Source organism: Carassius carassius, chromosome 50 (genome assembly GCF_963082965.1).
Source record: "Carassius carassius chromosome 50, fCarCar2.1, whole genome shotgun sequence".
Classification (NCBI taxonomy): domain Eukaryota; kingdom Metazoa; phylum Chordata; class Actinopteri; order Cypriniformes; family Cyprinidae; genus Carassius; species Carassius carassius.
Genome location: NC_081804.1, coordinates 1593142 through 1621050, shown reverse-complemented (window position 1 = coordinate 1621050; position 27909 = coordinate 1593142). Strand labels below are relative to the sequence as shown.

The 27909-nt window shown below is 35.4% G+C and overlaps 1 protein-coding gene across 5 annotated transcripts in view; it reads right to left on the bottom strand.

The window, feature by feature from the left end:
• LOC132133520 (epidermal growth factor receptor kinase substrate 8-like protein 2) overlaps nucleotides 1-26759 on the bottom strand; it is a 34729-nt gene extending 7970 nt beyond the window's left edge. The window contains exons 1-5 of one of the 5 annotated variants that reach the window (XM_059546376.1): nucleotides 26510-26759; nucleotides 14807-14857; nucleotides 13422-13468; nucleotides 2870-2934; nucleotides 31-192 (exon numbers count right to left, since the gene is read on the bottom strand). In XM_059546376.1, coding sequence (XP_059402359.1) covers nucleotides 31-192; nucleotides 2870-2934; nucleotides 13422-13468; nucleotides 14807-14841 — 309 coding nt within the window. In that variant the 5' untranslated portion in view covers nucleotides 14842-14857; nucleotides 26510-26759. Of the gene's footprint in view, nucleotides 1-30; nucleotides 193-2869; nucleotides 2935-3113; nucleotides 3271-3349; nucleotides 3460-13421; nucleotides 13529-14806; nucleotides 14858-26509 lie in introns of those variants that run through there. The other 4 variants (XM_059546379.1, XM_059546378.1, XM_059546375.1 and 1 more) reach the window with 4 other exon arrangements.
• Between the last annotated feature and the right edge of the window lie 1150 nt (nucleotides 26760-27909).

Below are 27909 nucleotides of genomic sequence, written 5' to 3'. Positions count from 1 at the left end.
TGTATGCACACAGGGAATGATCCTGCTCACCTTGGTTTCGGAGTCCAGGAGTTTGATGGATTTTTCCGTCACCTGCAGCAGCATTTCCTGTGTCCAGATTTTGTCTTTGGAGTCCAGCAGCTTCAGCTTCTTGATTGCATCGTCTACTGTAGCAATGGACTCCGATTTATCCATGATGAACGTAGACAGGTGCTGCAAACACAAAAGAAAAGGAAAATGGAAATTTTGAGGAACTTGAAAGGAACATAAGTAACCTTTTTAAGCATTCATGAATATAACTGCATAACATGTGCAAAACTTGATCAGTTATTCAATATTCTCTATACAGTAAATGTCTCACAGTTCACTATATACAAAAAGGAAAAAAACAAGAAAAAATGTGTGCATTTAGACTATTATTTGTAAACACAATGTATGTGTTTCTGTGCTTCTATGCTGACTACAAAAACTAAACAAATTTGAGTTTCTCTCCATTTAATTCCATTGCATTCTAGGAGAAATGGCTTAGATATTGCCCCTATTGTCAAACTAAACATTTTTTCTTTCTGAAAGTCATTGGGTGTTGCTCTTAAAGGAACTGATTGTCAGTGTGTGTGTGTGTGTGTGTGTGTGTGTGTGTGTGTGTGTGTGTGTGTTGGTTGGTGTACGTTTACGTGTCACAGTACTATATGACAAAAATTTTCCCATCAAAAAGAACTAATTATTCAAAGCATCATGCTTGATTCATAAGCAGATTAAGTCTTGTCACGAGTTATGTTAGGGAAGGAGATCTCAGCATGGCTTCAACAGGATGTAATCAACCAACGTTCAACTGCACAAAGAGAAAGTTTAACTTTGCTTGTGTTGGGATGGCTGTCCATGTTTGCACACATACAGTACAGTCCGTTTGCGAGAGAGTAGGTCAGTGATGTCCATGAAGCTGTTTGAACTCAAGCTAATGGGAATCACTTCAGTTCATTGGTCTGAGGTGATGGATCAAAACACACCATTATAAACAATATATACAAGGTTCTTTAGTGGGTTTTAGGTTTAGAAGAGAAACTTATTTTTATTAAGAACCACCCAAACTCCCTGGTAACGTTCAAACACATCCAAACACCATAGACCAAACACCTACAATTGCCCTTAAACCACCCAAACACCCTGGTAAAAACCTAACAATGCCCTAAAACAACTCAAAACCCTAGCAACTACTCAGACTTGCCCTAAAACCACCCAAACACCACACGAATGCCCTTAAACCACTCAAACACCCTAGCAACCCACTTAAACCACTAATATAGCCTAGCAAACACTCAGAATTGCTCTAAAAACACTCAAACACCATAGAAGCCAACTGGAATTGCCCTTAAACCACCCATACACTCTAGCAAAAACCTAACAATGCCCTAAAACCACTCAAATGCCTTAGCAACTACTCAGACTTGCCCTAAAACCACCCAAACACCATACCAACACCCTTAAACCACTCAAACACCCTAGCAACAGAATTGCCCAGCAAACACCCTAGAAACCACCTAGAATTGCCCTTAAACCACTCAAACACCCTAGCAACCACTCAGAATTGCCATTAAACCACCAAAACACCCTTGCAAACACATAGCAATGCACTAAAGTGGGGCAGTCTAATGGTTGGAGAGTCTGACTTATGACCCAAAGGTTGAGTTCGAGTCTCAGGTCCGACAATGATTGACGGTGGGGGGAGTGAAAGTACAGCGCTCTCTTCCACCCTCAATACCACGACTGAGGAGAGACCCCTTGAGCAAGGCACTGAACCCTCAACTGCTCCCCGGGCACGGCAGCAATATGGCTGGGTCACCATACTTGGTCACACGTCACTTCACTCAATCACTACACTAAAACTACTCAGAAACCCTAACAACTACTCAGACTTGCCCTAAAACCACCCAAACACCCTAGAAAACACCTAGTATTGCCCTTAAACCCCTCAACACCCTATAAAACACATAGTATTGCCCTAAAACCACTCAAACACCCTAGCAACCACCTCAAATTGACCTAAAACCAATCCTAGCATTGCCTCTAAACCCCCTAGCAACCTCCTAGAAATACCCTTAAAAACAACCCAAGGAACCTCAGCCTCTTGGCAGTGAGTTCTACAAGATATTTTCTACGGAAAATGTCAAAATCCAATAATTAACTCCAGACATCCAAGAGATCGTTATGCTCCTTTGGCCAATACTCAGAATAATATTCACATCAATTATTAAACCAAAAATATTAGACTCAGATTTCTGTGACATGATGCTTCTGATATCTCAAGTTTACAAGCATTCAAGACCTGATATGACTGCTGCTGGCAAGGGTGTTTATCAACTTTATCCGTGTGTGAGAGCGAGAAAAGGAGATAAGAGAGACGATATAGTCTTTACAATGAGCGAAGGGGGAAAGTGTGGAAAAATAGACTGAGCAAAATTATGCATCCAGATCAGAACAAAGTTCAACAGAACGTCTCAAATCAGGCCTGGATCAAAGTGTAGTTTTATTAGCACAGTGATAACATACTTGTGCAAGGCTAATTTGCTCGTTCTGCTGGGTTCTTTTAGGTTGTGTTGCATAAAATGCACTGCTGCATTTCGTCAAATCAAATTTGAGGACTGTGACTATCCATTGTATAATGCAGATTTCAGAACACAGATTGCTTAATCAGTTCAGATGGAGGTTAACTCTGCCCTGACAAATCTCTGCAGTTATCGAGTGACCTACCTGTTTTTTTTACAATATCAAGTCATCGTGTTAAATATTAAGCCGAACACTGTGGTGAGGTTCAGCTAATCAATAAGCTCAGAGAGAATTAAGAAACAGAATTGAAAGGCTCAAGACAAAGAAAGTTTTGAGTCTCGCTCACCTGCACATGATATTGCGACGTCTCTTGCATGATGACGTTCGAGTTTGAGTACTTCTTTCGTTGCTCTGAAAGAAATAGAGAAACAAACACGGACATATGAGACACTATTCACAGACTTGCTAGAGGAAAAAGACACTATCTGTGTTTTGACTGTTTCCTCATATGTAAAGTCTTTTTTTTTAGATAGATTCATGCAATGGATATAAATCCTCAAGTTGAGCATTCACACAGAACACAAACTAACCTGAATAGTGCCACATTTTGGCGTAAGAGGACCGTCTAGATCACTTAAAAGAGACGTTTCATGTGCACGAACAGAGAAACCGATAAAACACCAGTCAACATTTGCATTATGAACATGACACATCAATGCAGTTAGCGATATAATGCTTGTTCGCTGTTTTTTATCAACAAAACAAGATTTATTTATTTTTTAAAAACCTTTGACTCCTAACAAGGAAAAAAAATTCTCATTCCTACCTTTCAAATCAATTAATTAACTTCCTGTCTACAAATGTGCATTAAATATCTCCATTGTTTCACTTGCGTAAAAATGTGTTGCCTTCCACCAGTAATGCTACGAACTGATGGACTTATGGACAGGCTGGGAATCGTGTTTCACCTGCCTCTTTTATTCGAGGTCAAAGGTCAAACTGTGTAATACATACCCCCATACCCAACTTCAATATCATATCGTTGTTTGTTTTACAGCAGTCCTATTAAATCAGCTCAGCATTGCGTCTTTTACAAAACACTCAACAACACGTTTGCTTTAGCTTGTTAAGACAGATCAACTCAAACAAATTATAGTGCACATATGTTGCTCTTTTAGGCTCAGGAGAGTTTTAATTGCAAACTGCAGCAAATCTGAGCAAGTTTGAGCCATTCTTGAGATCTCATCTGATCTCTTGAAAAGAAATGAATCACAAAAACTTCAGACGTCTCACTCAGGCAAACACTTGACGACTACAGTAAATGGCTCGTTTAAGGTTTAAAAGCCATTTAACAGACGTGTTAAGTTTAGTTCAAGGGTAAAGAGCAGAATCAAAGACGGTTCTCTCTTGAAAACATGTTTTAGTGCTGAACTACAGTATGTTTATGGTGTTCTTTGGAGGTCTCACTGTAAGAATCCTGATAACAAGGTTATGTTTAAAATGTTACAAAACAGTATGGATGGGTGGCATGTTGTCATGGTGACTGAATGTTTTTGAGGGTTGTCAATCAAAAGTGATGCATGAAATATGAATGAATCACTACATATGTGTATGTGACTAAATTATTATTTAATGATGAATAATATTTATTAAATGTAATATTGTAATAATTATTATATATATATATATATATATATATATATATATATATATATATATATATATATATATATATTTATGGGGCATTAAGATTTCTTTTATGTTTTAATGAGTTACCTGCTTAGCAAGGCTACATTTATTTGATAAAAAATACAGTAAAATTGTGAAATATTATTACAATTTAAAATCTATCTAATCTAAAAATAAATATTTTAAAATGTAATTTATTCCTGTGTTGCTCCGCTGTATTTTCAACATCATTCCTCCAGTCTTCAGTGTCACATGATCTACAGAAATCATGATAATATGCTGATTTGCTGCTCAAACAAACATTTCTTATTCATATCAATGTTGAAAACAGTTGTGATGCTTCGTATTTTAGAGGAAACCTTTTTTTTCAGGATCCTCGGAATAGAAAGTTCAAAAGAACAGCAATTATTTGAGATAGATTTTTTTGTAATTGTATTGTAAATGTCTTTAATTTCACATTTAAGTACACTAAACTGAAACTGAATTGAGAGATAGTGATAGCAGGAGAGGGGTCATTGGCCTGTGTGGATCTCTGGGGTTAAGTGACCAGAGCTAATCATTACCTCTAAATGAGCACGCATTCTTATCAGCTGCTTTACGGGAATCACATTTCAGAGCTACATTCTTTCACACCCCTCCTCCAGCACATCCTCCCTTTATCTCTCTCCAGGAAGTCTTCTTCACACTCTTTTCTCTCCTCCTGCTGGATGGAGAGAGTCTTTGGAGCACGCCGTCTTTGTGAAAGTCGAGCTGCGTGCATGAGTTATTCATGTCTGACATTTACTCCAAACGCTTCGCAGCTTGTCGACAGCTCGCAACGAGGGAGATTTAGACATTGCACGGGACGAGCTCCAGCCTTTCACAATTCTGGGTTGACAATAATTGTCATGCCAATTCAGCTATATGAAAGATTACCATCTTAGCATTAAAATTAATGTTTTTCTCCAGGTAATTCATTGTAAAAAATATATGTTTTTTTGTTACTTTTTATTATTTTTGTCTTGTTTTCCAATAAAAAAAATGTCTAAACATTCTTAAAAATCAAGATAATTTTACTTCAAATGCAAAAGAATGTTGAGTATATCTGCCAATGAGCTCAGAAAAATAACCGTAACTGAAAGGGCTTTAAGCATGAGGTCTTGTACGTTTGATAATAAAAATTCTCGTTTTCTGAAACATTGTTGCTTCTCAAGTTAATGCACCTTGATTTTAAGAATATTTAAATGTTTCACTGGAAATTTAATCAAGTTTAATTTTCTGGCAGATAGTCATTCTTGTTTTAAGCACAAAGTCATTTCATTTTAATGTCTTGGCATTTTAGTAAAAATATCTTGATTTAAGAAGGTTTAGATGTTTTACTGAAAAACTAAAACACTGAGTAGTAGTGTTGTTGTTTCTTGTAGATTTTAGGTCTGACTGAATGTATGACATAAGCACATTTCTTCTCCTCACAATGTTTATACTCTCCAACTTCAGTCTGCAACCTGATGGCACTTTAAAGCACAAAAACGTCAGTTTAAATAAGAATAAAAGATGGCCTTCGGTAGAAAATCCCAAAAAAACTTTGACCCTCAAACACATATTTGCACTCACACACACACACACACACCGTCAGGCAAGCGCTGTCCTAACGTGACTGCTGGAGGTCCAGTAACACAATCTCTCTCACCTCTGCATGTCTCTCACCTATCTCTCTTTCACAACATGCACAGCTGTTTTTCTCTGTTTGACTTTCTTTCTTCTGTGGAACACAAAAGATGTTCTGAAGAACTTAAATGTACTTACATTTTATGCATAGACAAAATTAAACTCAGAGATGTTTCAAAATCTCTTAGTTTATTCTGCAAAAAATAGTTTGGAATGACCTGAAGGTCAATAAAATATATTTTTTGTGAACTTTTGTAAATTTTCATATTTTGTGAACTTTCTTTAACAGAAGTTTAAACACCCATTTGTTTTATATTACAATACTGTTCAAAATGTAAAGGTCTTTTTTCCCCTTCATTTTCATTGCAATAATTATTGCAATTACTTATTAAATTAAATTAAATTTTAAAAAATAAATTAAATTGTAGAAAAAAATTACATTTAAAAAAATACATTACATTTTAAAAAATAAATTACATTTTAAAAAATAAATTAAATTTAAAGATTGCATTTATTTAAGAGAACTGTTTTCTATTTCAATATTTTAATAATGTAATTTCTTCCTGTGATGTAAAGCTGTATTTTCAGCATCATTACTTCAGTCATTACTTCAGTGTCACATGATCTTCAGAAATCATTCTGATATGACAATTCCCTGCTCAAGACACATTTATTACCATTATAAATATTTAAAAGAGTTATGCTGCTTAATGTTTTTATGGAAATCATTATATTTTTTGTCTCTACTGTCACTTTTGATGTGTTAATGCATTCTTGCTGAATAAAAGCATTCACTTATTTTATAAAATCTTACTGAATATAGTGTGTATTTAAAGTTTTCCAAACGTCAACCGATTTTTTTAACCAGCTGTCAAATAAAAACAGTTTTCTCCTTTTCCTGATGGTCCCAGTTGACATTTTTTAATAGTTAAAAATGATTTTCCGTATCACAGAGATAAAATAGGTTGCAAATATCATCTCAAAAGCCATAACAATCTAAATAAACTGTTGCCATCAAGATAAAAACCTGTCTCAATCCCCTCTGTAGATACAAGCATCGCCTGTCGTGATGCTGCCATGCCAAACGGCTAGAGTGTCCCATCTGGAAACAATTCAGGGAATGCCATCTGTTACACATGGGCCACCACAAGCACACCTACAAACACACACAGCATCCTCTGTGCTCACGGTTTCAAAGCACCATTCTAACTTGCAGAGTCAACGGTTTACATATTAAACCACAAGGGTGTTGCATTATTATGCGGTTGCTTGGGTGCTTTGGAAAATAATTTAGGCAGTATGGAAATTTTTGTCGTATGGGGTGAGTGACCTCTAACCATCACCAGCACAGATCCTGACCAATCAGAGAATCCAATAGAAAGGAAAATGCACAGAAGTTGAAAGTAAATGAGAAAAGAAGCAGAAAGCTATGGAAGCCCTTTTCTGCCAAAGGATAAAAAATAAAAAAGTTGATTTTGACTTTTTTTTAATCTTGCAATTCTAAGAAGAAAGCCAGAATAGTGAGATATAAACTCAAAATTCGACATTTTTATCACAATTCTGAGTTTGCATCTCACAATCGAAAGTTTACATCTCAAAACTCGCAGTTTACACTTTACACTCTTAATAAAAAAGTGCTTTATAGGTTCTTCACAGCGATGCCATAGAAGAACCATTTCTGGTTCCACAAAGAACTATTCAGTCAAAGGTTCTTTAAAGAAACCATCTCTTTCATACCTTCTTATAATCTGAAGAACCTTCTTTCACCACAAAGAACCTTTAGTGCAACAGAAAGGTTCTTGAGATGTTAAAGGTTCTTTATGGAACCATTTAGACAAAAAGTTTCTTCTATGGTATCGTGAAGCACCTTTATTTTTTAGAGTGTACGCAATTTAAATTGACACAATTCTGATTTTACATCTCGCAATTCTAAATTTAAATCATTCCATTCTAATTTTACACTTCGCAATCGTAAGTTTACATCTCATCTTTAAATTTACATGTCGTAATTCTAAGCTTACATCTCGCAACTCTAAATTTATATCTAGAAATTCAAAATTAAACAAATTGCAATTCTTTTTTCTTTGTTTCCACCACAGAAAAAAAAGGAAACTACTTTTTTTGAAATCTCACAATTCTAGCTGTCCTTCTGATCTCCTATTTGTGAATGAACATTGTAAAAAAGTCAGAATTATGAGAAAAAAACTTTCAAATTCTGTAATATAAGTCAGAATTACAAAAAAGAGCCTCTCAGAGTGGCGGTGTCTATCAGAAGTCAAGATGGACAGAGGATCACCAATTCCCCCAATGCTGCGGCGAAAAATAGTGGAGCAATATCAGAAAGGAGTTTCTCAGAGAAAAATTGCAAAGGGTTTGAAATTATCATCATCTACAGTGGATAATAACATCCAAAGATTCAGAGAATCTGGAACAATCTCTGTGTGTAAGAGTCAAGGCCGGAAAACCATACTGGATGCCCGTGATCTTCGACCCTTAAGACAGCACTGCATCACATACAGGAATGATACTTTAATGTAAATCACAACATGGGCTAAGGAATACTTCCAGAAAACACTGTCGGTGAACACAATCCACCGTGCCATTCACCGTTGCCGGCTAAAATTCTATACGTCAAAAAAGGAGCCGTATCTAAACATTCAGAAGCGCAGGCGTTTTCTCTGAGTCAAGGCTCATTTAAAATGAACTGTGGCAAAGTAGAAAACTGTTCTGTGGTCAGACAAATCAAAATTTGAAGTTCTTTTTGGAAAACTGGGACGACAGGTCATCCGGACTAAAAGAGGACAAGGACAACCCAAGTTGTTATCAGCACTCAGTTCAGAAGCCTGCATCTCTGATGGTATGGGGTTACATGAGTGTGTGTGGCATGGGCAGCTTACACATCTGGAAAGGCACCATCAATGCTGAAAGGTGTATCCAAGTTCTAGAACAACATATGCTCCCATCCAGACATCGTCTCTTTCAGGGAACACCTTGCATTTTCCAACATGACAATGCCAGACCACATACTGCATCAATTACAACATCATGGCTGTGTAGAAGAAGGATCCGGGTACTGAAATGACCAGCCTGCAGTCCAGATCTACCACTCATAGAAAACATTTGGCGCATCATAAAGATGCGTCAAAGAAGACCCAAGACAGTTGAGCAACTAGAAGCCTGTATTATACCAGAATGGGACAACATTCCTGTTCCTAAACTTGAGCAACTTGTCTCCTCAGTCCTCAGACGTTTGCAGACTGTTATAAAAAGAAGAGGGGATACCACACAGTGTTAAACATGGCCTTGTCCCAACTTTTTTGAGACGTGTTGATGCCATAAAATTTAAAATGAACTTATTTTCCCCTTAAAATGATACATTTTCTCAGTTTAAACATTTGATATGTCATCTGTGTTGTATTCTGAATAAAATATTGAAATTTGACAGTTTTATGACGTTATAGTGTGGTTAAAGCCCACCTCTGCAGGAGAAGATCAATGCCTGCTTGGACATCACTGTCTGTTTAGCTCCACCCACCGATTTGCGCATGTAGTGTAAATAATGAGAGAGGCAAACGCAGGTCTACGCAGAAACCAAATGATAAAGATGCTCTGAAGACAACAAGTCTGAATATATTGGATCAACAGTAATGTCGCAACACACGAGTGTGAGTAACTTTTTATTACGTGATCACTATTGCTTTGCTATTACAGATTATTTTATTTGTACTGAGTATTTATGTGTTTTTTAACCTAAATCACAGCAGCATTCATGTGTGAAGACTGTCAAACACACAACAGTTAACCAATCATAGCAGTAAGCATTTACTTCCAAGGCTACAATCCTCTACAGCTGTTCAAACAGAGCGTTCTGATGAGGGACAAAACAGGACAGGAAATAGCCGATCACTTCTAAATTTTAAAAATCTTGATAATATAATGAGTGGAACATAGAGAACAGTACAAAATAATAAAAAGGCAGTTCATGACCTCTTTTTAAAATCCCATCAGAGAAACAGGCGTCCATATAAAGCAGATAGATTTAACATATTACATAACTGTTTACAGTCCAGCAGTTGTAATGCTATCCTGAGCCAGTCGATCAGACGATGTCTTTCACTCATATATCTGTGAGCGTGTGATAAGTGTATGGGGTTTGAAGAGTTCCAGATCATTTGCATGGACCCTTTGTGAACATGATGCAGCTGATTTATTTTTATTTTTTTTTTGCATGAACTGGTTTGCAGAGGGCTGATGGGAAGTGAGGTTTAAACCGAGTACACGACACAATAAAACCAAACCACAAGAACAAATTTTAAGGCACGGCTCAGTGGTTAAGAGCAAACAGAAATGCGAAACTTTGCAAGAGCATCAGGTTTGACTCTGCATGTGTGCATTTGTGTTCCCTTGGCAGGACTGTGTACCGTCCCACGGGTCATTGCCAGAGTGCAGAACATAAAAACATAAAAACATGTTGTGTCTGTGATGTAAGACACAAAAACACACGGGTGAATTGCACAAAGCCTATAAAAAACATGCCCTGGTCATATTTCATTTCATATTTCGATCTCTAATCAATCAAAAAGAAGACATCCAATTGCATGGCAGTAATGAGAATGTTTTTGCTTTTTGATAATGAAAATTTGGTTAAATTTATTATAAAATCTCATTAAAAAAATGTACCGTATTTTCCGGACTATAAGTCACACTTTTTTTTCATTGTTTGGCTGGTCCTGCGACTTATAGTCAGGTGCGACTTATTTATCAAAATTAATTTGACATGAACCAAGAGAAATGAACTAAGAGACATGAACCAAGAGAAAACATTACCGTCTACAGCCGGGAGAGGGCGCTCTATGCTGCTCAGTGCTCCTGTAGTCTACACTGAAAACATAGAGTGCCCTCTCGCGGCTGTAGACTGTAATGTTTTCTCTTGGTTCTAAATAAATGCGACTTATAGTCCAGTGCGACTTATATATGTTTTTTTCCTCATCATGACGTAGTTTTGACGTAGGTTTTTAATGCAAAACATTTCTACTCTCAATATTGTAATGCAAAAATAATGATATATTATTTAATCTGCATATTTAACTTGTTTATTCTGAGGCTTTTATAAAAAATTTAAAAAATACCCCATGTGGAAAAAAAATCTAAAATCTAAAATTCCAAGTAACAAAATTATTTGAGAATCTGACTTGAGAATCCTATGGCAATTATGAGAATTATTCAAAAATAAAAACATCCAATTGCATTACAGTAATGAGATTTTGAACATTTGGTTGCAAATGTGCTTATGTCATGGAAACTGTAAAATCATAAAAACAGTTTTATTTAAGCTAAATACTACTTTGTATTATTTTCTCATGAATTTTCGGGTGAAATATGAACTGGACATGTTTTCTTGAGATTCTAGCTTCAGCTTGTATTACTGTACAGTAGGTGTAACACCTTCCACTTTCCTCGTTTCTCTCTCAACCTCATTACTATTATCCATTAACCAAAGCCCTTTTAAGTGTTTGAGCTTCTGGGAAACAAGAAATGGTTCAGAGATTCAGAGCAGGAAGGTTCTCTCTATCTCTATCTTCTGCATGTTGCCCTTTCTTACTTTCATTCTTGTTTTCTCTAAAGCTCAAAAGCCTCTTTTATGTACATGTCAGACCGGGTTGAGCACACGCCCCCTTTTTCCAGACACACCCGGCTGGGCACAGAGGCAGACTGTGTGTGTATTTAGGATGAGACATACACCCCCGGAGACACACACCTAGTTGTTATGACGACAGGCGTGTGATAAACATCACGCTCCATGCATTTATTTAAAGCTGGCATTATTCACATTCAGCACTCATGTCTACACTCATGTCTTCACAGTAAGAGAGTCTGTTCATGACTATATAAGCATATATCTGCTCCATGCACTAAAAAATAAAGGTTCTTTTACATTGATGGTTCCATGAAGAACCTTTAACATTCATAGAACCCTTTTATTGCACAAAAGATTCTTTATAGTGGAAAAAAAGGTATTTAGTATGAGAGCTTGTATCCAACATGGGATAAAATAAAAAGATAATTGCACATTTTTATCTCACAGTTAGAACTGCTAGATATAAACAGAATTGGGAGAGATAAATTCATAATCCTGAGAAGAAAAGTCAGAACTTTGAGACATAAACTCTCTCATAAAGTCTAAATTGCTCGATATAAACTTGCAGGATGACCATAAGTCCAGTGGGTTTTGGCTTTGTTTTCCTATTGTTTTCATACTTGCTGAAGCCAAAACCCAGACATTTTAGGCTTTTCAGAAATCCCGGTCAGAACGTATGGTCATCCTATGTGATCAGACATCAACTGAAGCTTCTAAAGTCTACGTATCAATAAGATTACCTAAAGTAAAATACACCCACCAGATCTGAGCAGCTAGAGTAAATGGTTATAAGTGATTTCTCTGTCCCTCATGACCTCAATAGTCTGAAATATCCTGGCACGCTCATTTGTTAGGGAAATGTCTGATTGTTATGGTTTAGCTGAATCGCAGTGAGGTCTATGAGTGTGTGTGATGCTCATGCAAATGTCCTACTGTACGACCAGCGCATTTACATATCGTACAGTGACGTACTGCCTGTCAGTTCAAAGGAAACAGGAAAGAGGATGTGACATCATATAGGAGGGAAGAGCCATAAAAAATACACACGATAAACTAAATCCTATACACAACTACATCACAGGTAAACATCGAGCCTTATTCATGAAAAACAAGCTGAGTGAATCTGTTTAAATCATTCATGAAACTTTTCTTGTGTGAAATGTTACACTCATTTCAGTTGAAAAATTTTAATAAAGACAAGCATTTTATTTGTTTCTTAAAGGCCTATTACATTTGCTTTGGAAGATCATGTTTTAACATAGCAATTTAATAAAGTATATAAAACATGTTAAAAGTGCATGTTTAAGGAGCTATTTAATTTTATATGTAAAGTAAAATAATGTATTTATTTAAAGAAAAATAAATGTATTTATTTTAACTATTCAAGGTATAATATTTAATTGCATTTTTATTTAAAAATAAATATTTATGTTTTCCATAAATAAAGCTCTTCATATTCGTTTTAGCTCATAACTTCTCTCCCTAACATCTTAATAAAGTGTGTTTAACATGTTAAAGGTGCTTTTAGCTATTTTATTTCATATTAAAAGATGCAAGCAAATCATTTATTTTATTTTACTTAAAATAAAATTATTTTATTAAATCTGAAGTAAAAAAAAAAAATTTAAAAATGAGTATGTTTGTTTAATAAGGCTCATTATATTTGTTTGAGCAGATAGTTTCTATTTTTTTAGCGAATTTTAACATGACTACTTCATAAAGTGTACAAAACATTTTAAATGTGATTTCAGCTATTTTATTTTATATATATATATATATATTCTATGTATATAAAGTGCAATATATATATAAAGTGCAACTTGTATTGAAAGTACAGTTTTATTTGTTTATTTATGGACAAAGCAAAAAGGAAGAAATTGCTCACAGCACCTTTAATTTACAAATAAATGTGATGTTTACTTACCGAACAGGGTTTTGGCACTGATCTTGCTGTCCGACCTGGCCACCCCACTGCAAAGAAGAGCAAAAGAGGATGAGGAGGGTGGAGGACGATGTCTGCTCTTCATTATTTTACAGTCTTTAGTTTTGATTAAAATAATCTAAACGGTACACTCTCAGTCTAATGTGAACACTGGACAAAGACTGATTAGAAAGATCTACAGGTTGTGAGAGCATATGGGAGTGAGGAAAGGAGGTATGAGAGAGAGAGAGAGAGCGAGAGATAGAGAGAGAGGTTGTTTCCAACAGGGCAAGAAAGGCAAACATTCCCAAACAGTGCAGCTCTGTTAACTGTAACACAAACACACACACAATCTCACAAAAAAAATCACTAACTACGGGATGTTTGGTTAGGTGTGTGAAGGTTCTAAAAAACATTTGTAAAAGCTGCACTCTTTTTACATGCGTTTAATTCCAAAAACATACTATTTGAAAGTAAATAAATGCATTGAGCTACCGCACTGTAAGCACACGGTCTTCTTATGTTTCGTGATACAACTCTCTACAAAGGTAATTATACTTTTAAATATTTCTCAAAAAAGGAAAATGTACTGTTTAAAATGTATTGTACTCTCCCTCAGGCTATTATCCAAATTTCACATTACATCACTTGTTCAACAATGGATCCTCTGCAGTGAATGGGTGCCGTCAGAATGAGAGTCAATACAGCTGATAAAAACATCACAATAATCCACAGCACTCCAGTACATCAGTTAATGTGTTTGTAAGTTTGTTATTACAGTGTTTTCACTACAAAACCATCACTTCTGGCCAAAATATGAATCCAAAATCCATAATAATGCTTCCTACAATTAGCAAGCAACGTTTTTGTTTTGGTCTGTTTTTCCCCGTAAACAGTGTTTGATCTGTGCATATTTCTCTCCTGATTCAGACAAGATAACTTCTTCACTGTAGAAAGCCGTATTATGGATAGAGCTGGAAGCGATGGTTTGAAGTAAAAAAAAACACAGCTTTTCACTTGAAGACATTAACTGATGGACTGGAGTTGTGTTTTAGGACTCTCATTCTCACGGCACCCATTCACTGCAGAGGATCCATTGGTTAGCAAGTGATGCAATGCTACATTTCTCCAAATCTGATAAAGAAGCAAACTCATCTACATCTTTGATGGCATGAGGTTGAGCACATTTTCAGCCAATTTTCATTTTTGGATTAACTCTTCCTTTAATTAACTTGCTCAGTGAGATGCTTTTCAAAACGGTGTACTCACATAATGCATGATGCATATTATGTTGCATTATGAACATATTATGAAAATGTTGAGCTTGCATGTTTAAAAGCGACCAAGTTCAACTGTGTATAAGAGTATGACTCAGATCTGAGACTTACTTGATTGATTTTGTTGGGGTCCCCAAAGCATTCATGTTCTACGACATTCACCTGCAACAAAGAGAGCCAGGCAGAATACATCAACACTACACTCCACCACAGGAAATGAAACACAGCACAGCAATTACAGTAAAACCAAAGATCATTTTTGTACTGTAATATCTCCCTAAACTTCCCACGGGGTGTGTCTGAACACTAAATTCAGCAGTAATGCACTAATGACTCTTTAACCGCCTCTTTAATTTGTCATTAATCTCTCGCTAAACACTGTGCTATTTGGTTTTCCACGCCTGCACCCTTCTCTCTTTCAAAGGCCTTTTTCTTGCTCTGTCCTGGCCGCTGTGAATAATTCATCTCTGTGTGACTCTTGCATATGATTCCTTTAAAGAACTGTAAAAGCATCAAACAGAGCGTGAACTGACTGTCTGCAATCTGCTCAGCTCTTGAATAATCAATATGCATTAATTTATTCAAACAGTCAAATTTCAGTTCAAAAAAAGATTTTGTAATCACTGTCTGTTAAAGTAACATTAAACTTTTCATAGTTTGAGAACAGCGCTATTTAAGCGTTAGGATAATGTTTATTAGTCTATTAGTTTATTAGTTTATTAATAATTAGGAATTATTAGTCATTTTTATAGGGGAAAAAATCAAAATAATGTTTTCTCATTTCATTGTGAGAACTTGCATTAAATACTTACATCAAAATGATGTTAATTACCATTTTAGGAACATTTAAAAACATATACACAGCATTAACCCAAAGTTTTCTTAATAGTAGTAGAACATTATTTAAACATCAGCATAACATTTAACAGCCTTTAACTAAAAACAGATGGGTTTCGGGATTATTAATCATTTTTTTGTGAGTGGGAAAAAAACTTACACAGTTTTCTCAAATAATATCTGTTTGCAACAAATACTAATAAGGATGTTTCATTAACATATTAGGAACATTTAAAAACATATACACATTTACAGTTAAACGTTTTCTAATCACTCCATGTTGATTATAGTAACATTAAACTACACCGTTTTCATAATTTGAAACTTTAGCATAACATTTATCATTATTTTACATCAGCTTCATACCCTCAGAATTTAGAGTTGGAACAACCAAAACTACTGTTTCGAAATCATGCCATCCACACAAAATTTAGATAAATTATTTAGAAAAATATTTGAGAAAATCTTTAGCAGTTAAAACACTTTAATTTCATTGTGAAAACTTGCATTAAACTAACATTAAACGGACATTCCATGAACCCTTTAGGAACAGTTAAAACACATGCACAACGTTGACACAATGTTAGCCCAACGTTTTGGAAGATTTCCTGTCTTTGTGTGTGGTATATCTCTATCTGAGTTTATGAAGTGTATCAGATGCCTCAGTGTACCACGGTACCGGGGTGTGATGAACCACAGTGTTGTTTTGGTTGTCCAGTACATGCGCTTCTGTCCGCTGTCCTGTAAAGATGCAGGAGCAGACAACAGCAGGCTGGCAGCCCAGCCTGAAACAAGACCTGCCTTTCCTCGGGACGCGGACATTTTTCAGACGCTTAATTAATTACACACTCTGAGGCTTTATAAAAAATAAACTCCCCGGCTCGGCAATTAACTGATGCGAGGGCATGTGTGTTTCTGGATCAGAGGAGAACCTCTGTGTGTGTGTGTGTGTGAGAGAGTTTATACTCGCTAATAAAACAATATGCATGCATGTAGAATGTAAAAAACATTATTTGTGTACTTTATTTGCATGTTAGTGGCAGCTGATGATCAATAATGTGAAATACTTGTATGAGGGATGCCTATATAAATAAATCTATATTTCTTATATATATAATTAGGCTTTAATACACCCTAAACAAAAGGTCAGAGGCCCTGAAAAGTCATTGTATAATTAACACAATGATCTCAATAAATGACAATAAATGACTATGTGGACTATAGACTAAACACGGACATGATATGAAAGACACGTACACTCAATCATAACAGTATGGCCGTCATAGCAGTATAACCATAAAATATTAAAGTCACTTCCAGAATGAAGTGAGGATCAACATAAAAGGACTTTGTACTCATGTTTGTGATGTCCACCTCGAGGAAGGTGTGTCAGAGGTACAGGAGACTATCTGACTGATGCCAAGGGCTGAAATCACTGACACAATTCAGTAACATTTTCTTCTTAAATTCATATTCACCGGTTTCAGAATCTCAAAGTCATACCATTCTACTGTTTATTTCTACAGTGTGCAGTAAGGATGATGTGTAAAATATGCTGAATGCATGTCACACCTAGAAGACCTTCTACATTTGCCAAAATGTGCAGTATATAACCAGAGCACACTTTCTAAGGTTATGTATCCCACAATCCAATGTGCTAAACCTTCCTTTTCCAGTGCACCGAATAAATAAAAAGCAAAATCAACTGCAATTTTCAACATAAACTCTTTGACGCTATTAATTAAACTAACAAAAAGATGTCGTAAAATTATATTAAAATGCAAAAATAAATATACTGTATTTATGTGTGTGCTATACACTGATTTTATTTAATCATTTATTTTACACTTGCTGAAAAAAACATTTAATGAGGTCATGTGACAAATGCAACACTACTCGTTTGTAATGTTTACTGTGGTATACATATTTTTTTATATACTGTTTCTAAAAACAGATACACATTTTTTTGGTCAGACTGAATGTCCATGCTTAAAATTGCCCTAAAATTTGAGCTAAATCTGACAAAACCCCCTTTGTTATGTGGAAAAACAATTAACAAAGTATTGTCTAAAATTCAAAATTCTCTTTTTAAGGAACACTGTAAATTTTTGTCAGGTAAACTCTATTTTAAAATTTTGAATGAACTATCTGATGTAGAAAATGTTGAAATTACAAGAAAGTGTAAATAAAGACAACTTTTCTGTAATTTAGTATGAACTGCTACAAAGAAACAGCACTTTAATGGAAGCTAAACTACGGACACTGCATATAGACTAATTCTGTCATGAGACACCACATTTATTTCTGTTAAAAACCTTTTTCTTGACAAAAAGTGTTTGAAACTTGAATGATTTAATTTAGCTTTTTTTGGTCAAAACATGGAGAATTATAAGGAATTATTTTTCATTACTGTGATTAGTGTTCCTTTTGATTTGGTTTGCTGAAATAAATATTTCCTCATTTAATAAGTTAAAACAGAAGTTTCTCTAATCCTTTATTTAAGGATTTCACTGATGTGAACATAACAGATCTTATGATTTTTGAGGAAAGTTTAAACAAATGCATAAACATTGATGAGGAAAGTTGATTTAACTTAAAATGTTGTTTAGAGTGAACAAAGCGCCTAACTTTCAAAAATGCTTTGCAGCTGGAAGCTTTCATTTTAAAAATAACACAGCATTCTTTGCAGTCTGTAGTAAATAACTTTATACAGTATAAAAACAATAAAAGTCTATGGTATGCCCTTATTTATACCTAGTCAAACGTGTGTGTGTGTGTGTGTGTGTGTGTGTGTGTGTGTGTGTGTGTGTGTGTGTGTGTGTGTGCGTGTGTGTGTGCGTGTGTAAGCTTTGGTTTTATTGCATGCCTCTCAATTACATAGCTGCGCATCCAGAACATGTAATCTGTGGTGTATCTCTTATCACAGTGTTTTATTCATTGGCCTTAATCTGGATGATATCCGGTATCACTGAGACTGTTTGGAGAAAACAAGCCTGAACCCTTAAAAAGTAACATGAACTGTACATTCCATCAAAAAAATCTTAAGATCTGTTATGTTCACATCAAACATTTACTTGAACAGTAATAACATGAGATGTGTTTCAGTAAAGCTCTACACATTTTAGCTTCACTTTTCAATGCTTTAGTTCCTAGTTAAAAGCTAATTAAATTATTTCTACATAATGAACTGCACGGAAATGTCAAGCTTGCTGTGAAATTGATGGTAAAACTACCATTTGGTCGATATGCAGAGATGTTTGTGTTCTCACTGTTGTCCACACGAAAGACACATGAGAAAAAATATAAACTTTGATTTACTTTCATTCATCTTGTGTCAATAAATGTCAGCTACTGTTGATTGTTGCTTTACAATTGAAAGCAATCTGTCCATTACCTATCCATTCAGCTCAAAGTGAAAGAACTAGACAAACACACACAACAACAGACCATTTTAGCCAGACAATAAACCGGCCGCTTTGACCAATCAGAGACTTACATATAAAACTATATATAACAGGCCATTTAGAGCCACGCAAGAACTATGGGACACTGAGTCCCTATGCGATGACCTGAAAGCTGTTAAATCAATGAAATCCTGAACCTTAAGCAAAGTGAAAAACAAAGGCTGTTATGAAAGCTCTGCACATAAGCATTTGACTATGTAAAGTTTTATCAGTACCATACATTACAAACACAAAACGCTGATAGCACGGAAGAGTTTCACACTTACATCCATCGACCAGAATAGCTTGTTATTCAATGACAACTGTATGAACTCGGCCGACAAATATATGTTCTGAGAGCATTTTGATAACATTCCCTTTAGGATAAGAAAATGTTTTTAAACATTTAAAACATTTTTTTCTGTATTAAGACGTTCCTTCTTGATTATGTGAACATTCTATTCTATCATTTGAGAATGTTACATTTGAATCTTCAAACATTCCATGTCATCATTTTGAAATCATCATGAGAATGTTACATTAGAATGTTTGAAACTAGAGCCCGACCGATATATCGGCCGGCCGATATTATCGGCCGATATATGAGCTAATTGCATTTAAATCGGCATCGGCGTTTATAACGGCCGATGAAACATGAAAAACAGAGTCTCATGCTTCACTCATGTTATGAGTGTTGCATAGTGTGCCCACCAGAGGGAGCTCTGCAACTCCCCAGTTGACAACAGCGCCAGAAATCCACTACAGAAGAAAGCTATCAGCCAAGCCACAGGAGGTGCACTCTTTTGACGGTGAGTCTGTCGTTCGTCATGTGAAATGATTGTAGATTTAGTTCATACACTGTATATAAAAACAGTGTGGTAGTTCTAGCTAACGGTCCTATCATTATCACTTCTAAATATTCTGTAACATCACTTACAGCCGCTAATGCATTGCTATATTAGATTAGCAACAAAGCTAATACCATGTTTATCAGTGGAAGAGCGCGAACGTTAATAATGAGGTCAAACTATAACGTTAGCGTTTAACTTATTCTAAATATATCTGCAGATAATATATCTAAATATATCTGCACATTATGACCACGTAACTGTGGCAGGGGGCCGCGTGTAGTCAATGACTAGAAGTTATGTACAGCGTGCCTCGAAAAAACAACAACTGTTACGTTACTCTAACGCTAATAGCTTCCTTTTTTAGCAAGCCCCTTAAATGCTTGCTATTAACTTGTTTGAAGGTGGTTCTTCTTAAAATTGACAGCGGTGTGTTCATGACACTAACGTTAACCATTCAACTTCGAATTGATTCCGTAATCTTCCGGTAACAGTAGGCTAACTTTACGTTCGCCAGCGCGTGATGATGTTTTGATTCAGACTGCACAAAGAGAAGAGAAGATATACGGGTCCGTCGTGAATGTGTCTGTGAGAGCAAATAGTGTAGTTACAGTAACTACAGTAGCTGCGTCAGAAATGATTAAACCAGAGGGGACAATGTGAGCTGAACAAGCGCTTTTTTTCTTTTTTACATATTGTTTCAAAGCAACTTTACAGACATAACAGGAAAATGTTGAAATAATATTGTTAAATATAAGTAGGTAATAGGTCATACCTATTGCTTGAAAAATACAAAAATATGTATATTTCTAATTTTTGCCTATGTAGGAGATCCCTGTTTATTATTATTATAATTCTAATGATGGCATGAGTAATGATACATGGTGATATTATTAATACACATGCTTATTCTTTCTCCGTCTCTCTTTCTGCCTACAGATGGCTGAAAAAGGTGAATGCTGTAGCAGCAAAGTGTGGGACTACTTCTGCAAATACTTTAGTATTATCATTTATTTACAGTAAACACACAGACTGTTAAAACCAGCTTCAACTGGAAGAAAGTAAAAGTGTTAAATGTTTAAAACCAGACTGTTTTTTGATCATTAAAAAATATATACTTTTGATGTGCAATTGTTTAGTCATTGAGACTGTAATCTAAGGCTTTTTTTTAACATAGTCCATTCTGGAAAATGGTTTATACAGCCCACATACATAGAACAGGCAGATATTTTGCTATTGAATGTTGTGTAAGTGCAGTTTATAGGAAATGGGTCTAATATCCAGTTTATTTTTAAAATCAAAATATCGGCTTATAAATCGGCTCTTTTCGAGTTAATATCGGCATCGGCCCCAAAAAATCCATATCGGTCGGGCTCTATTTGAAACACTCATTTTTGGGGTTTTAAGAATGTTTCCTCTCAACATTGTGAACATGTATCAAATATTAATAATTTTATAACATTCCATAAACATTTTTTAAATATTTTTTGTCATAACATTTACATAACTTTTTAAAACTGAAGAAACTAGGAAATTGCTGGAAAGATTCTAAGTCACAAAAAAACCGTAAAAAAAAAGATTATTGAGTATTTTTTACAAGATAAAAGAATTTCAGTATGTCTACATAAAGTTTTATTTCTAAGTAAAAAATTGTTTCTACAACCGTTTTTTCCTGAGTAATATAAGAAACTGCTTTTCACATAGATTCATCCATTAAACCACTGACATTAAAAAACCTAAATCTAAATAAGCTAAGAAAAAAAGATAACTGTTGTGATTGTCACTGTTATATGAGGAGTGAAACTGTCTACTCTGCATGCAGTATGACTAGTCACCACAGGCAAACTACAACACTTCACAGCAAAAAACAATCCCACTTTGAATAAAAAACACCTGCTGGTCACCTGGATGTCTGACGGTGAGGAAAAATAGGCAGTGACTGACCCCAGACTAAAAACATCACCTTTCTGCCTTACCAATTGTTAGCTTCCTCAACATTATCAGACAAGATTTGCTCTTTTATTAGGCTAATCTGTATACCTATGTTTGGGTATATTTTGGGAGTAAGTAAGATTTTTTTCACCAAAGCTCCATTTATTTAATCAAAAACACAGTAAAAACAGTGATATTGTGAAATATTACATTTTGAAATAACTGTTTTTTGTTTGAATATACTGTAAAATGTCATTTATTCCTGTGATCTGCAGCTGTATTTTCAGCATCATTACTCCAGTCTGCAGTGTCACATGATCTTCAGAAATCATTTTAAGAAGCAGATTTGCTGCTCAAGAAACATTTCGACAATGAAACCAGTTGTGCTGCTTCATATTTTTGTGGAAAATATTCTACTTTTTTTCAGGAATCTTTGATGAATAAAAAGTTCTAAAGATATACAATATAGTTTATTTGAAATAGAAATCCTTGCATCATACATAAATCGTGCCCAGGTTAGCATTACTTTGCATAAAAATGATTGATGTAATGCTATTGTTTATTTTATTAGATGTAATGCACTGGCTGTATATTGTGTCATCTGTTCAAAGGCATTTCCCATAGCTCATGTTTTACCAAGGTGAGTTTAAATGGCTGCTCTCTTTATACCAGGTTTATACAGACTGCAGGTTCATTGACTCTTGTCCTGTGGTATTTGACACACCTGAGCGGTTGAATGGACTGGCATTTTGGGGCTGATTCAAAATTTCCTCTCACAATGTGCCTATTTAAGGCTGCGTCACATGCCTCCACCACTCCTGGACTTGTTTTTAACCTTAAGTATTGTTGGTTCCACCCACTCCTTTCATTTGGGTTTTAGCTTTATTTGTCCAGGCTGATTTGTTTAATGGCCAGAGTTTGTGTTTGTTGATCTGTATTTCTCCAGATGTACTGCTCAGTGTTCAGTTTTAACTTCAAAACACATTATTGTGTATGCAATATATATATATATAATATATAGATGGATGGATGGATGGATAGATAGATAGATGGATGGATGGATGGATGGATGGATAGATAGATGGATAAAAATGTGTTTTTTATAAATTAATAATATTTTAGTGATTTTATGGACCAAAATTTGAAAACAAAATGCTTTAATTTACCTCAAAACAGAGGTGGGTAGAGTACCCAAAAACTGTACTCAAGTAAAAGTACTAGTCTTGAATAGTTACTTGAGTAAGAGTAAAAAAATATCGGATAAAAAATCTACTCAAGTAGTTAGTTACTAGTTACTTTGGGTCATATATACTGAGCCTATTTTTATTTAGATATATAGATAAAATGTATGTAATGTATGTGTGTGTGTGTATAAATATATATATTTCATCAGCCTTGACTCAAGTCTTCAATGTCACATAATCCTTCAGAAATCATTCCAATATGTTGATTTACTATCAATGATGTTCTTTTTATCATAATCCTAAACAAAATGTCACAGATTCCAAAAAAAATATTAAGCAGCAAAACTGTTTCCAGCACTGGTAATAAAACAAACATATTAGAATTATATTTTTAAGGATCATGACTCTGAAAACTGGAGTAACAACTGATGAAAATTCGGATTTGCATCACAAAATAAATTATATTTTAAAGTATTCATTATATATGTATAAATAACCTCTGACACAGAGAAGAGTGAAAACTCCTCACATGACCGTTAAGTTACAGAACATCTGTCTGTTTACCTAAGTAACAGATATAGGTGTCATGCCATAACATATTTTAATACGACTGACTTTATATTAAATGTGAAATTCACATTGAAAGTTAATGAGATATAAAAACTGCTAGTAATCTTTCATTGTTCATAAAGAGAGCAAATAACATTTACATTATCAAAAATCATTTTCACTGACAGTCTAGAGTTCAGTCACTCTCAAAAGCTCCCATTAAAATCACTGAACCTGTTAACACTGTGAAATCAATTTGCCAGAAAGAGGTCTCCAGGTCAGCGAGCGAGTGAAGGAAGCACCGGCATTTTAGCGATGACTCATCTGAACGCCTCTGATTGGCCAATGCTTTAATAAGCTCAACAGAATCGTGTGTGATTGGTTATAATGCGCAGTGCTGTATAAATGCATCTATCTCTGGCTCAGCGCCAGCAAGCAATCGCAGATCTGAATTTAGCAGCTGATGGTATGACTCGCTGAATTCTCACGCCGGTGTGATTGTATTAGTATTAATAAAATATTAATCTGCTATTTTTTGTCTTTTGGAAGCTGCATTCAACTTGGTTCCCTTCTGTTATAAGCCACACGTACAACAAACTAATGTCACAGTGCTATCGTGTACTGTAATCGAATGTAGCCCAAGTTATTACCTGTTAAACACGCGGTGTTCATCTAATAAAGATCTTCATCGCTAGCAAATAGTCTTTCCAGATTTGCTTTCAATTCAATGCAGTTCCATAGAAACGTTTTCAACGCTGCTGATGTTAAACCTTACAACTCTGAGTGAACCGCTTCAGACGCTCAGCGCGTGCGGCAGGGAACTGAACGAATCATTCAAACTGATTCATGAACCAATTCACTCGTTTGCCAATTGGTTTGATCAAGCATTTGCAACAGAGTTGACTCAAAAGAATGAATCATTCGCGAATGGGAATCGCTCATTGTCCAGAGAAAAGTAGACGGTGCGTTTGGAATAAACTGAAGCATTTATAACATTTATTGCATTAAGATAAAGTAACGACAGGAGCGTCGCCCACAGTAACGAAGTAAAAGTACAGATTTTTTCCAAAAAATTAACTCAAGTAAGAGTAAAAGTACCCATCTTTAAATATACTCCAAAAAGTATTAGTTACCCAAAAAATTTACTCAAGTAAATGTAACGAAGTAAATGTAACTCATTACTACCCACCTCTGCCTCAAAATTGGCATATAATCAGTTTATTAAAAATATAATGTGAAACAGTAATTTGAAAACAATGTAATTTTGTGGTGCTGTATTGCAAAATTAAATGACTCAATTGTTTTGATAGTATTTACTGTAAGCGCATATAAGGAAGTAAATTAGCAAACTTAGTCACAATTAATGATGCAATTATGTTTTTGTTTTTTTGCTGTTGTGCAATTCACTACAATTCCAATTCCTGTACAATTAACATCCTGTGAGCTAATTACTGTATTAATTCAAAGCAAATCAGGTCACTAAAACATGCATGAAGTGGCCGCTAAAAGACCACACATGCACAAAAACACATATCTGTCAGATCTAAACCTGAGAAGTCATATACATTAATGACCACCTTGGTTTCCAAGCAAATTGCATAAACAAGCCACAGAAAGAGCCACCACAGTCTTTTGACGAGGAACATGATGTGTAATTTAATTTGCTTTCACTTAAGTGACTGAGCAAAAACAAACAGCCTCTGATGACTATCTCCGCTTCACCTGCTCTATTGTGCTCATTTTTAGGCATCATCAGCACAGAAGATTGATTCATTGAGTTGGGAGATATTACAGTGACCAGTCAGTTAAAAATTCCAGGTGACCTCAGCCAATCAGATCCCAGGCCTGAATAAAACCACAAAACTCTGATCTGTGTAAGCTTTAAAAGCTATACACAAAAAAAGTCAAGCCCCCATGACCATTAAGCTCTCCTTTATTGACTTCAGTAAATGAAGTAGTCTCCTCAAACAAATGGGCAAATGGAGATAATGTCTGCTGGACCTTTGCCCTGCAGGGGTGAATTGGCTTTATAATGTGAATCGAACATAAACATGAGCAAAAAGCTTGTGTCAGCTAAAAGCTTTTATTCCCCGTCAATAATGATGATGATGGTTTCTGTGAATGACTGTGTTTGTCCTGTATTGTGATCATTTATGAGGCTTGTTTGCTGGTCTGATGTCAGAAGGAGGTTTAGATTTGATCAAGCACCCGGGTCAAGATATAATTGCGATCACGTTCACCTGGAACGGATCCTGAATGTCAAATGTCTTCCAAACAATGAATACTTTGCAAAAGATAAAAACTATTGGGAATATAAATGGCACACATATATCTGATTATCATTCTAAAAATGCCAGTCAACTGTAGTCAAACATAAGCTGCAAAACTCAGTTTGTTAAGAATTACATCACTGATTTTTGAACTTCAGGACATTAGTTATCAAGAAATATCTCCATGTTGAATGTCACCTCAGTCAGTCTTGTTTTTATCTTGGCAGGTGAAATATTAACGTTTAGTTGTATGCCTCAAATACCAGCAGCAATATTATGTTTGCTAATGAATCAGTACTGAAAGTTTAAAACGTCACTATAACAGTCCACAAACCTGTAAAGGCGGTTCTAGCTCTAGAGTAGTCTGAAAAAAAGTGTGTGTGGGGGATTATAATTAATTATAAAGCAAATAGTGTTTACATGAACCTTTTAACTAGAAAAACTGAAATACTATACTAAACTATACTAAACATATTCCAATAGTGTTTGTTTACAACTTTAAAATCATTTGAAACTGTAGGCTACATCTTCTGTTTATAGGCTAAGATGTGAGTGTCTGAGTGAGTCTCATAGATGCGTTTAGTCGTTTAATCGCACGACTGACCAAAACAAATTTTCAAGAATTTGCGTTCCGTTCATATTTGCAAATAAACGCAAATAAGAGCGGATGTGACGCTTCAGAAGTAAAGCATCGCAAGCACAGTTTTGACGCGTAGCGTCGTTCTCAAGTGGTGACCTAACGCGCTCTTACCCTCAGCAGAGAGAATCTACGGTCCCGTGCTTCAGTTCCCGATAATTCCTCCCGTTTCCAGAAAGTCTTCTTCAAGGCTCCATATCAATCTGTTTTCTCACGGAGGTGAACTTTGCTCCAAACACGGAGGGGTTTGGGTAGCCAAGGCGACTTTGCTTGACACAGACAAAAATGTAAAACCAAAAGTTAAAGTTGAGGGGAAAAGTCTATAACGACGCAACAGGTGCGCTCGAGCGAGAGTGACAGGTGATTCGCGCTCGTAACTCTACCTGTCAAGCGAGAGGGGGCGGAGCCTGCACTTTTAATGCAGTGCTTCTGGAACATTTACAAAACATTTTAGTCATGGACTATTTAAAGGCCTTCGCCCTGTAGATAAAAAAAAACCCTGATTCATAGCCATTTCAATGTCACATAATGCATTTAAGCAATTTATTAAAATGTTACGTTGAGATTGAATGACTATCCATTATTCAGATATCAGAGTACTAAACATGAAAAACAATAAATAAATACAAAGACCTAATATTGCATTTAATAACACTGAATAATTCAAATATTATTTAAAGGTGCTTCACCCATAGCCTATTTATATCAATTTCACTTTCACACAATGCATTTCCTCAACATACAAGCAATTCACTGCATATGAATGCAAATAATTTAAATTAAAATCTTCTTTTTTGCTTTTTTGTTTTTTGCTTTTCCCCACAACTAAAACATGTATCCTCTACCTGGTGCACTATACCAGAACAATTTCTATACCATACCACTATATCAAATTTTTACCATACCTGGACCAAGAAAACATTTTGCTTTATTGGTTCACTGAAAGTCATCTCTTCGTTATCAACAATTTTATTGCCATATGATATGCACTATGTACTGGCAAAGCAGAAAATGGGTTTAAAGGGACATTACTATAATACTATAACCTATATCAGAACATGTATGGCATATTGTGACATTTGTTTAGTGATGTAAGCAAATTCCTGTTCCTGGTCCAGTTCTGTAACTCTGTATGATCAAGAAGAAGCATCTTCAAAGAATGGAGTGAAAGAAGAGCAAAGGTGTGGAACACTGGACAGGTTTGGATGTCACTGATATGGAGCATGACTCTGGCCTGCAAACACACTTTACTCACTTTAGGATGCATTTTTAACTGATTATTTAAGAATAAAAATGTAACCCTTACACCATTCCAAACTTGAATAACTTTCTTTATTCTGTAGAATAAAAGTGGATGGGGACCAGAGACCATCAAGCTCCAAAAATAACACAAATAGCATTATAAAAGCATCATAAGCACGCTCTATGCATTTAATGTTCTATATTCCAGTTTGGACTGTTTAACTCTCATTCTGACGGCACCCATTCACTGCAGAGGATCCATCGATGAGCAA